The sequence below is a fragment of the Denticeps clupeoides genome, chromosome 1 (genome assembly GCF_900700375.1).
Source record: "Denticeps clupeoides chromosome 1, fDenClu1.1, whole genome shotgun sequence".
In the NCBI taxonomy this organism is placed as follows: Eukaryota; Metazoa; Chordata; class Actinopteri; order Clupeiformes; family Denticipitidae; genus Denticeps; species Denticeps clupeoides.
In genome coordinates, this window is record NC_041707.1 from 27,937,191 (window position 1) to 27,950,308 (window position 13,118).

Below are 13,118 nucleotides of genomic sequence, written 5' to 3' on the forward strand. Positions count from 1 at the left end.
AAGTATGTATTAAATTAAACATATTAAGCATAATGTTTTGCTTTCAGTGACACTTGTCAGCCAGTCACTTCAATTTGTGTGATGAAAACAATGTCAATACGGGCGAACTGAATCGGATACTGAGATAGTCGGGGTGTTTTTTTTGTGCATCGTATTTAATAATGCAGATGCTTACAAAACATCCGTCTCTTTCTCTCCCTCTCCCTTACTTCACTGTGTTAATACGCGACATGTGTTGCTGTAGTTCCTCCTCGTCGTACGGTGGCAGTACAGTGCCACGTTTTTTAATGGACTTGAACGGGAGGCGCTTACCGCAGAAGAAAACGCTTCCCCGCGCATTGTGCGAACTGTACTCTTTGCGGATCAATTGTTTTAATTTTAGGGGATATATTTGTACTCTATAAGGATGCATTGTAGATATTCGTAGCTTTGGCTAGTAAAATCGCCTTCCTTGTCAGTGGGTTGGTCTTGTAAATGGCATTGCCTCCGTTGGCTAAATCTATACATTTAGCCAAGATTCCTAATGCCGGCGGCTGCTGATGTGAGAAGCACTGTGTAGGGTTAACATGGCGGAGCCAGATTGTTATGAGGTGAGTAGGGTAAAAGAGTATTTAAACTGTATAGTTTTCGGCTGTTGCTTACGGTATCTGCGTTTAAATGTTAAGATTCATTTAGTAAGACTTTGTTTTAACTTTCAGAACGAGGACCTTGTAACCCAGACTTTTCAGGGACATTCTGAAGATTCTGCAGGTACGACCTGAACCAAGCTGTGCTGTTTAGACTGTAATCTTTAACACAGACTATGTTTGTTGGCCAGATACAGGAAATGTGATGTTGTACAATTGAGGGGAATGGTTTTGGCTTACTTAAGCCAGTGCTCTCTGCTTCCTCTCAGGTGAGGGTGTCATTGAGAATAATGATACAGTGCCTGAGAGTGAGGCCTGCCTAAAGACCACAGATGGGGCCCAACAAGGTCAGGACAGTGATGGGGATCCGGATGAGCTGGATGGCCTGCCTGTTTTTGGGGTGGATGAAGAAGACTGGGATATGGGCAAAAGTGCCATTCATACTGACACAGATACACGATTGGGAGTTCTGTCAGAAACTGAGATACCCAAGCAAGATCAGTCTGACAGTCAAATGCATGAAGTTGCTGCTCTGATGGAGGAAGAAATGGGTGGGAACACATGTTTTCTGTGTATACTTATTGCATGATGAGATGCATTATTCTTCATAATTCTGTTTTCTGCTGAAATAACTAAGATCTGTTTTTTCTCTTTCTAAGGTTAACAGTATAGCTTACAGACACATGCACTTATAATGTCATGGCAATTTTGACGTTTCAGAGATTTCTTTAATACACACACACACACACACACACTCGCACACAGTACAGGCCAAAAGGCCAAAAATATTCTCATCTGATGTGTTTTCTTTATTTTCATGACCATTTACATTGGTAGATTGCAATGAATGGTAACTCCACATGTGTGTATTCATAGTTTTGATGCCTTCAGTGTGAATCTACCAATGTAAATGGTCACGAAAATAAAGAAAAAGCATTAAATGAGAATATTTTGGCCTGTACTGTGTGTGTGTGTGTGTATGTATACACACACACACACACACACACACACTACTAGGGCTGCACGATATTGGGGAAAGTATTCAATATTTTTGTTCTTGAATATTGCGGTAACGATTTCTTGCGATATAACATTTCCCAAGAGAAATGCTTTTTAAATTATTATTATTATTAGCTATTTTAAAAAGTCATTTATATATGTAGTGATCATTCTAAAATAAACATGCAATATATAGTCATCTGATCTAATTAAATCTAATTCAGGCTAAAAAGAAACAATATGTCAAGGAAGTAGCAAATATTTTTAGACTTCAAAACATTATGAATGACTTAAAACCCTCAGCAGATATTCTGATTTCTGGTTTGGTGTTACCCCTCAACACAATATGAATTGCTTTCAAAGATTACTTTTTATTTACATGTGACCATACACTCATCAAGAGTGTATCAAAACAAGAGCATCTTTTAAACAAAACATTTCCTTGCCTTGCCTGTTTTTTATATATATAAAAAATATTATACAAAAATGAAAAAAAAAATGCTTTTAAACAAAGTGTACAGGCCTCAAATAAATAGGTATGTAGTGGAAACATATTGTCAACATTCAAATTAATATCAACATGTAAACATTACATGGCCCAGTCTTGCCAATACCATTATATCACCTACTTGGGAGGCGGGTATAAAGATAGTAAGGGCCCATCTGATTGGTCATATTTGGACACACAAATGCTTGGCACATAAATTAATGCTGCATCCGAAATCGCATACTACTTGAGTAGATACTACATTTGAATTACATTTTTACATTTTACACTTGAAAAGAGACGTTTCCCGCCATGTTTCGAATATAACGCCGCCTCTCCTGCTGCTTTATGGGATAGTGAAGTGTCCATCGAATGCCTACTACAGAATTCGGCTGGAAGTAGTAGGTCATCCGGGTACTTCTCGTCTACTGTTTTTCAAACGCTATGAATTCACTGCTCAGCTCGTCAGGTTCCAGCCCGGTGTTGGTGTCCAGTTCACACGTGCAGAAGTAGAGCGCATACTACTCGCCTCGCATACTTTTTTTCACATACAAAATGTCGTGTGTCGGCAGAGGCCGGCCATGAGTTGGGACCAGCATGCCTTGCGGGTGAGATACGCGCCGACGGGACATGTTACGAGTAAATGTGTTCTGTTGGGGTTCTCCTTTTCTCCTTTCCTGACCTCGCGACAATGGCTCGTCACAATAGTATATAGTATGCGATTACGGACGCAGCATAAATTTCATTTATCGGAACTCTTTGCGATACAGATATCACAAGTATTATTATCATCGCAATAATGATAATTTTTCGATAACTCGAGCAGCCCTAAACATGACCAGTCAAAAGTTTGGATGCACCTCCTCTGTGAGGGAAACTAAGATTGAATCCATTTTTAAGAATCCATTGCAAGAAACATATGTATTATTTTTTGTAGCATGAGAAAGCAAAGTATGTTGAAATAATTATTTCCTCGAGAGGCCTCTTTTTACCTTAATTACTGCTTTGATCAATATTGTCATCATCAAAAGCCACTTCATGAGATGCTCATTAACATGGGACAGTGATGGCCTAGTTGTTAAGGAAGAGGACTTGTAACTGGAAGGTTGCTGGTTCACATCCTTAACTGCAAAGGACTGAGGTACTCTTGAGCAATGGCGACTTTCATGACTACCCACAGCTCACAAGGTGATTGTTTAAATGCAGAGGACACATTTCATTGTGTGCATCGTGTGTGTTTTACAATCACAATCACACCACTTTCACATAGAGATGGGTCCATGGGGAGCTAGGTGTACAACAGTTTTCCCAAAATCATAGAATTTAGGGGAGTCCCACATTATATGCCTAAAGATCCCCACTGCATCTGTACAAAATGGATTTTGCCTCTATTGTCAGTCTGACTCAATGGAGTAAGGTATGCTCCATGAGACATTTATATATATAAATTGATGATTAGGGTTATGAGATGCAGAGAACACAGTTCTTTGAATGTTTCATATTGACAGTGATAACAAAAGGTTCAGCAAAAGCCTTCAGGACTGTTTGATACCTTAAGGTTAACTCTGTTTTGGAGAGCCTCAAATGTTAAACATTTGCCTTCAATATTCTTGATGTAAAAAAAATGCATGACCCGAAAATGTTTAGGTGTGTCCAAACGTGACTTGTAGTGTCTCTCTCTTTCTCTCTCTGTGTGTGTGTGTGTGTGAAGTGAAGTGATTGTCACAAGTGATACACAGCAGCTTAGCACACAGTGAAATTTGTCCTCTGCATTTAACCCATCACCCTGAGTGAGCAGTGGGCAGCCATGACAGGGGAGCAGTGTGTGGGGACGGTGCTTTGCTCAGTGGCACCTCGGTGGCTCGGGTTTCGAACCGGCAACCTTCTGATTACGGGGCTGCTTCCTTAACCGCTATGCCACCACTGCGTGTGTGTGTGTGTGTGTGTGTGTGTGTGTGTGTGTGTGTGTGTGTATTACATGGAACAGTTCAAAGACATCACTGCTCAGAATTACCATTCATGACTTCAGCTTTGTTTAAACTTTGAGAACAACTTACTGTGCATTTTTAAACATGCTTTAATAACATGTTGTACTCAAAATATTTATTGTTAAAAAGAGTCTAGTTCCCAACCTGAGACATTTCAACTGAGAGCAGAGAATGAAGTCTCAAACTGTTCCAGTGGAGCCATATCTGTTGATGGGCCTGAAGAGGACCAGCAACACCCAGCACCTGATGCATCAACCCAGACACAGAATCTTACAGAATCTGTTATAGGTCAGTACGAGTTAAGTTACATTGACTTTGTCACTGTTTATTGAATTAAAAGTATGTTTACTGTTTGTTAGATGAAGAGGCACAGGAGACTGGAAGTGCAGATGCTGGCTCACATGAAAAGGTTGTGTGTTTTAAGATCTCTTCACTGAAATTAACTTTAACATTTCATGTTTTTTTTGTTTGCTTTTTGTATTCACTTTTTAGGCTTTAGATGTAACAACATGCTCCAACAAAATGTGCCATCAAACTCCCCATATCTCTACATAAGTTTCTCAAACAGTTCTTCTTCATTATAATATCCTTAAAGCTCCCTGACATGAAAATTTCACTTTGTGGCAGTGGTGGCTTAGTGGGTAAGGCATTGGACTCGTAATCAGAAGGTTGCCACTTCTAATATGTGATTCCCTAGTTTGTCTATGGGCCTTCAGTGTCTAGAAATGGTCTAGAAATTCTGCTTTGCCATTCAGAGAGCGGCAGCTCAAATGGCCATTCTTTAAAGTGAAGTGATTGTCACATGTGATACACAGCACACAGTGCACACAGTGAAATTTGTCCTCTGCATTTAACCCATCACCCTGAGTGAGCAGTGGGCAGCCATGACAAGCGCCCGGGGAGCAGTGTGTGGGGACGGTTCTTTGCTCAGTGGCACCTCAGTGGCACCTTGCCGGCTCGGGATTCGAACCAGCAACCTTCTGATTACGGGGCCGCTTCCTTAACCACTAGGCCACCACTGCCCACCACAACACTTCACCAACCACAACACTATTTTCCTATCACAAACATTGTGGTTGGTGAATAGTGTTGATGAATTAATTTTTGCAAATCCCCCTGCAACTTCTATAGGTCTCATTTCTATAGTGACTAATTTTGCACCAAGGCTGAATTTCATAGAGAGACCACAGATACTGTATAAAACGACCACTAAGACCTCTATATTTGTATAGTCCTTAGTTTGGCACCATTAACCATTGCAGAAGAAAGTTCAAGTTCAATGTATATAGCCAGTGTTTCAATGATAGATTGTGTGGAGGGAGACAAACTTGGAAAATGATATTCTTGGACATTTTCTTGGATTTAAACTAGGAAGAAAAATGTTAATTGTTAAGAAGGTACAGTGGCTGGTGTAGAGGGTAAGGAAATGGACCCGTAATCAGAAATTTGCTGGTTCCAATCCCGATCCACCAAGGCTGCCCACTTCTCACTAAAATGATGGGTTAAATGCAGAGGACACATTTCATTGTGTGCACCGTCTGTGTTTCATAATGACAATCACTCCACTTTCACTTAGAGATGGGTCCATGGGGAGCTGGGTGTAGAACAATTTTATATGTATTCATATGTATAAATTGATGATTAAGGTTATGAGATGAGCAACACATATTTTCCTAATGTGCCCTCAATCGCTCTACCATGGGGTGCCATTGATCAATTTAATCTTACTGAATTAAATTTGGGGGACAGGTATGAGATAGGGATGCACCGATACCACTTTTTTGGAGAACGAGTACGTGTACTTACATTTCAGTACCAAGTACTTACTAAAACATTATTTAAATTTGCAGGTTACAGCTTTAGTCATATAATTTAACAAAAAAACAAGGGACTAGTTTGTAATTAAGAATTTTTTATTTTTTTTTAAATGAAAAGCATGTTGTATACCCCATGTCTAGAGCATTTCCTCAAACACATGCGCTATAGCCTGGCTGGTGTGCGAGCCGTGGAATTGTCCCAGCGTAAAACTCTCGTCTATCCACTGGGAGGTTAGGCTAAATAGCGACACTGGGCTAACATGGCTTTTACTAATATTTCGTGGTGAAACTAAACACAGAGGAGGCTTGCAGTAGGCTGTGTTTTTGTGTTTTTTTACAGAGTCGTGTAGTTTAGGCAGCTCTGTGTCAGTCACTCGGCGCCGGTGATTAACCTTACACCTTACACGTCACTCAAGCATAGACATTTCACAACCATGGTATCGGTCCCCGGTATTGGGGGACTTTTAACGAGTACGAGTAGTTTAGAAAATGTGGTATCGGTGCATCCCTAGTATGAGATCTTTAAATACAGAAATGAGACATTTTTAAGAGCCATATGAAACCAATTAACTATGAGATGTTCCTTCAGCTCAAAATATAAGAACAATTGGTGCATAGGGATATCATAACATGAAATCAGTCTTTGAGTGCTGAGTATAGAATATTGGCCATTAATATTAATTATTGTATACTGTCTTGGTGTGTAAAAGTTATAAATAACTTTTTTTTTTTATTATATGCTTACTGTAATAATACCTCAAATTTAATGTTACAAAAATCCACATAATCTGTGGCTGTGTATTGAGCAGGGTGGTGGTGATCCCACTTCAAACGGACTCTCTTATTCTCTCATGAAGATAAAGGATGAGCCGATTGATGAAGGTTATGATGTCGCCTTACTGCCTCAGCCAATGGTCAGCCTTATCAAACAGGAGCTGGACATTGCAGAGGTGAGCTTTGTTTCTGTTAGCGCTGAGAAGTTTTTACATATACCTGCTGTATTCATTTAATTAGCATTTTTTAATGGCAACAAACAGTAGCAGGGCTCTTTAGTGATATTACTTTCACAACATGGCTAAAGAAGACTAGAGATACCTCATGCCTCAAATGGAGTTGCAGAAATGACATTTTGCCATTTTTTTGATTGAATCTCACTGAACACTGCTGCTATTTTTTTGAACATAATTCATGATTACATCATTAGGGACGTTATAGTGCTGGGACATAATATTCTATTCGAATCTAAAAAACAACCAAAATCTGGAAAGAAAATTTAGGTATGCACTATACTTCTCATTATACTGAAGTTTCAATCTTGATACCAATACTAAGGATGGTACTTGATGCAAGTTTTGATACACAAGAACTTTAAAAATGTTTTTGAAACATAAACTATTTAATTACTTTACTTGGCAAACACTTTTATCCAAAGCGACTTACAAGGAGAATAATTAAACTCAGAACACAGCCAAAAAATAAAAAGCCAAACATAATGAAAAAAAAAATAGCAAAAGGCCATTAACACTTGCTGATTTTTCAGAGGAAACGCAAACCTCATGGAGAGCACAGCATTTTGCTTTACTGTATGTTTACACTGCTGCATGCCTCCTTGGTCGGACAAAAGCCAACTGTCCATGCTCTGCCTATTCGGCTGCATTTGCCATTTGCCTGGTCTGGTTCTTCCTACCGTGGCGTTGCTACAGCATCGCTCTTCTGCCTGCATCCTCAGAGCACCAAGGGGTCACCAATGCTACAGTCTCTTGCTCACTGACTGTCTGCAGCATCCCTGCATGTCCCTCCTAGTCTGCAAAATTGCAATAGTTTTTTTTATTCATTTATTTAGACCCCTTTTTTTTTTTTTTTGCATTTATTCAGACCACTATTTTGGTTTAATTTCAATATATAGTTCAGCCCTAATGTATTCTTGAGTCCATAAGGTAATGATAATATAACAATAAGATAACAGTAACAGTCTAATGTACTGCTAAATTTGTTGTGCCACTCACTTTGCTAGTAACAACTTTGAAGCACTTCTTGCAAATGGGCTTGTCCACATCTTTTGGTTTTCTTTTTCATCTGGTTGATATCCAAAATACTTCCAGACAGTGATTTTGCTTCTAACATTCTTTTAGCAAGCTTGGTTCTAGCAAACTGGCATATATATTTTTTTTTCTTAAAGGAACATCGGAGCACAGAACAGCTACGCATCAGCTCTGTTTATTCTGTGGGCAAGAACACCAGCGATCTATCATCTGGTATGGTACACATGGTCATTCATAGAACATGATTTTTTAAAATTCAATTTTGTGTGTTATATACAGTGCATCAATCAGCCATAAGGAGCCAAGTTGAGTGACATTGACAAGGGTCGAACTGCGATAATCCTCTGGCTTGCCCTAATTACATAATGGGTCATTCCATGTCATTTATGACTTTTGAATCTTATCACAGATTTTAAACGTAAATTTGCATGCTTATTTGGCACATGATTAACTCATAAAATTTAAAATGACTGGGTTTTGGATCAAGATTGAGGGAGTTTTAAGTTAACAAATTATATGACTTTGCTATAATTACCCTAATGTAAGCAGCACAGAAAAGGTCCTTGATGGTTTTAAAGCTGTTTAGTTGTATTGATTGAGCAGATAATTTGCCGTCCCATATTAATAATTACTGTGTAATGGCTGATTGCCCTGGTCACCAGTTCACAAGTTGTACTTGTGGGATTCAGTCAGGATTCACATTTTTTAAAAATCTGTTTTAATCCATATATACGTCACTCTCACTCACTATCCATCATAGCCAAATTGCTACATGTTTGCTCCATAAGCTGCATGCCTAACAACTGTTACTGGCTTTTTTAGATTCTAAAGTCAATCTTTCAATCTTTCTGTTTTTGCTTTATATTATTTTCATGTGTTTGTTTGATAGGTCACATATTAGTGTATTGTTACTATCCTTTGTGAACTATTTTGTTAACTCCATCTCTATCAATGATCTTACAAAGGCTTTTTTGTTTTTAGGTGTAACAGTCTTTAACATTCGTATAAACAAATTATCTGTGGATTTGGGCACGCCTCAGACTTATGTTGTAACTGATATTGGAGAAAACTTGGAGTGAGACAGAGCGACTTCGGATCTTTTAAATAAAAAAGTTCTATATCCAGATTCAGCAGACTACATTCTGCTCACATGATGTGGCTTAGTGCAAACTGCAAAATGTGATCTGTGGTTTTAACCCATCTTGTCAGGGAGCATTGCAATGCCTAATGAGTGTTCCCTATGCAGGGGTTTTTGTGTGCGTCGTATGGTGTGGGGGGTGGCCTTGCTTATTATTATTGGAAATATTTAAATTATTTTATGATCACGTGATGAGACAATATTGCATAGTGTTAGTTTTATAGTGTTTGTAATGGATAAAACAATTACTCACTTAATTGTTTTGAGAGTTTGGTAGGCCAGTTACTATTGCTGAAACTTTCTTACTTTATTTTTTAAACACTAACCCGCGTCCCCTTGCAATTGCAGTTGCCCAGCCCTCACATGGGCCATCTGTGCCATTCCAGCAACCTCCTACACCTCCTCAGCCCCCTGCTTCCTCTTCCTCCATGGTCAGAGTTAGCTGCTCTGGCTGCTCCAAGATCCTTCAGAAGGGCCAGACTGCGTTCCAACGTAAGGGCTCCAACCAGCTCTTTTGTTCCACGGTCTGTCTCACGGGATTCACATTACCGCCAGCCACCACTGCTGTACCCAAGAAATCCTGCTACTCCTGCCATAAGTGAGAAATTGCTTTTTTTTTTTTTTTTTTTTAAGCACATTTATTTTTCTTTATTACTCTTTAGTTTTCCATGCATGCATTTTACTATATTTGTGGGGATGTAGAAGAAAGGATTCATGAAAAAAAAGTGTGTGTGTATATAAACAATGGGTATGGAAAGTATTCAGACGCCCTTAAATTTTTCACTCTGTTAAATTATAGCCATTTTTCTTCAGTGAGTATACACAGCACCCCATATTGACATAAAAACACAGAATTTTTTAGATTTTTGCAAAATAATAATTAACCAAGGAAAAATCGAAATATCACATGGACTTAAGTATTCCGACTCTTTTCTCAGTATTTGTGAAAGTAAAGTGATTGTTGTTGTAATACACAGCACCCTTTTGATCTAATACAGCTATGAGTCTTTTGGGGAAATATGCCAGTTTTTCCACACCTGGATTTCTTGGAAATCCTTCTACTACTGCCATAACAGAAATTGCATTTTTATTTTTCTTTATTACACATTTAGTTTTCCCTCATGCATTTTACTATATTTGTGGGAGTCTAGAATAAAGGCTTCATGAACATGGTAGGTGTAGGGTAGGGAAACCTAGTTACATAGATGTTTGGGTGGCTTCCTCCAGGTTTGATGGTAAATGTTTTACCATTTTTAGATCAATTGGGTTTAAGTCAGGGTTCTGGATAGCCCATTCAAAAACAGTCATGCAGCTATTGTGAAGCCACTCCTTCTTTATTTTAGCTGTGTGCTTTGGGTCATTGTCTTGCTGGAAGGTAAACCTTTGGCCCAATCTTAGGTCCTGAGCGCTCTGGAGAAGGTTTTCGTCAAGGATATTCCTACATTTACATTTACAGCATTTATCAGACACCCTTATCCAGTAGTTACAGGGACAGTCTCCCTGGAGCAATTTAGGGTTAAGTGTCTTGCTCAGAGACACAATGGCAGTAAGTGGGATTCGAACCTGGGTCTTCTGGTTCATAGGCAAGTGTGTTACCCACTAGGCTACTACCACCCAGTACTTGGCCTCATTCATTTTTCCCTCAATTGCAACCAGTTGTTCTGTCCCTGCAGCAGCAAAACACCCCCAACAGCATGATTCTGCCACCACCATGCTTCACTGTTGGGACGGTGATGAACAGGTGATGAGCTGTGCCTGGTTTTCTCCACCCATACTACTTAGAATTAAGGCCAAGAAGTTCTATCTTGGTCTGATCAGACTAGAGTCTTATTTCTCACCATCTTGGAGTCCTTCAGGTCCTTCAAACATCTTTCATTTAAGGATTATGGAGGCCACTGTGCTTTTAGGAACTAAGTGCAGATTTTTTTTGTAACCTTGGCCACATCTGTGCCTTGTCAGAATTTTGTCTGATCACTTCAGGCAGTTCCTTTGACCTCATGATTCTCATTTTCTCTGACATGCATTGTGAGTGGGGGTGTTAAAATTAATAGTATAATCACTGGTTCACGATGCAGACGTGCATCCATTTTGCATCGATTCAGTACATAACATAATTAAGTACAGAATTATGTACAGAACATAATTAGTCATATCCTAATGACGTTGCTTGGTGATTTCCTGGCAGTGGCATAAAATTTCTAGTTAAAACGTAGTGCCGGTGGTGACTGTGGCGGCCTGATCTGAATACAGCGCCACTCCGGGTAGGAGTTTCACAATGTGCAGCCATGAAGTATTTTTGAACGACCAATAATATCCAATCGGGCAAGTGTTCTTTCCTCCACTTCGAAACACACACACACACACAAAGCGGGAATGGAGGAAAAGCTGATTTTTCTCTGAGTCCAGAGATCTACAACACTACATGATTGTCTTACCGGGAGTTTCGAAAAACACTAATTTGGCCTGAAAGCAGATTAAGATTTTTTACAATAAGCAGAAAAACGTTCTGTGTTCAGTCTGTGCTCACCTGTCGCCACCATTTTTCTGCTCATTGTAGTAAATCAAAGTGTCCACACAGTGTACATTTCTCAGATGTGTACAGTTCTCAATATTTTTATTTGACAAGTTAAATGGGATGTTTTGTTTAATTCAGTTGAATTAAAAAAAAATGAATTCTATAGATAATACTGTTTTGAACTAAGATGTCACAATAACATCAGGGTTGGATTTATTTTTACACTCAGTATTGCTGTTCATTGTTTATATTTCAATAAATGTTTTGACATGCAGGTAATACAAATGCAGCAGCATGACTGATCTTCAACCTTACCAAATTCTCCACACCACCCCTACGTTGCCTCCACTGGCATCAGGTTCAAAATACTGATGCTGGCCTACAAAGCCAAACATGGAGTTGCAGCATCCTACCTCTCAGCCCTTATTATACCTTGCACTGAACCTCGTATTCTCCGAGCCTCCAGAAATGCTCACCTAGATCTTCCATCTCTGAATGTAAAAAGAAGACACTCATCTAGACTCTTCTCTGTCTTTGGCCCCTTGGTGGTGGAATGAACTTCCCCTTGAGGTCAGAACAGCACAGTCACTGAGTATTTTCAAATGCCAAGACCTTCCTCTTTAGATAATATTTAGATTATTTTGTAACCTTCATATTGTCTTACTTATGTAAAGAAACTACAACATAGTGAACAAAAAGATTGTATTCATAGTTGTGGGTCCTAGTGAACCAGAACTGATCACTTCATCAATGGTAACATGAAAGCACGTTGCAAATTGCTCTGGATAAGGACGTCTGCCAAATGCCTTAAATGTAAATGTAACTGTTTACCAATTTTTTAAGTTAAAAATAATGTTAATTGAAAGGTATTAGACATGAAATAATTTGTTCTATAAATCTATTGTTACTAAATAGTTTACAATTACAAATGTTATTTTATTTAATCTTTACAATTGAGGCCTTGAATGGAATTTTTTATTGTTCTCTTTCAAAGTGATTGCCTGTAACCTTTTTCAAAAGAAAATGTCTAGTTTCTATGCTGTGATTGAGTTCATGAAGCACTGAAAAACTGCCATTTACTTGTATTATGATTATTTGTATTACAGTAAAACTATAATGTCAGTTTAATTCTTTACTTTGTCACTACAGTGAAATTAGACATTTTCTTTTGAAAAGTTAATAGTGGTTATAGGCCACCATCTTGGAAGAGAACAATACAAACATTTTTCTGCTCATTGTAGCAAATCAAAGCGTCCACACAGGGGTACGAGACCTTAACTCTTGTATTTGAAAATATCATGAATCATGAGACCAGTGAAGATTCACACCTCTAGATGAAATACACCATATCATTCGTACCAGCGAAAAGACTGGCCATCAACTTGACCATACATAGTCACAATACTCAATATATGTATACAATAATATAAACAATACTAACAGCTCTGCCCACTCAGACAATTGTTCCGGCCAGCCAGGTGTGCATGAGAATCTAGCCCTCCTGGA

The 13,118-nt window shown here is 38.8% G+C and overlaps 1 protein-coding gene across 3 annotated transcripts in view; it reads left to right on the top strand.

Annotated features, from left to right (window-relative positions):
- The first annotated feature begins 313 nt into the window (after positions 1 to 313).
- LOC114788346 (zinc finger MYM-type protein 4) overlaps positions 314 to 13,118 on the top strand; it is a 59,371-nt gene continuing 46,566 nt past the window's right edge. For 2 of the 3 annotated variants that reach the window (XM_028976840.1, XM_028976856.1), the window contains exons 1-8: positions 314 to 590; positions 699 to 750; positions 896 to 1,177; positions 4,230 to 4,388; positions 4,460 to 4,509; positions 6,727 to 6,867; positions 8,097 to 8,172; positions 9,446 to 9,695. In XM_028976840.1, the coding sequence (XP_028832673.1) occupies positions 567 to 590; positions 699 to 750; positions 896 to 1,177; positions 4,230 to 4,388; positions 4,460 to 4,509; positions 6,727 to 6,867; positions 8,097 to 8,172; positions 9,446 to 9,695 (1,034 nt within the window). In that variant the 5' untranslated portion in view covers positions 314 to 566. The remainder of the gene's footprint in view (positions 591 to 698; positions 751 to 895; positions 1,178 to 4,229; positions 4,389 to 4,459; positions 4,510 to 6,726; positions 6,868 to 8,096; positions 8,173 to 9,445; positions 9,696 to 13,118) is intronic. The other variant, XM_028976848.1, reaches the window with a different exon arrangement.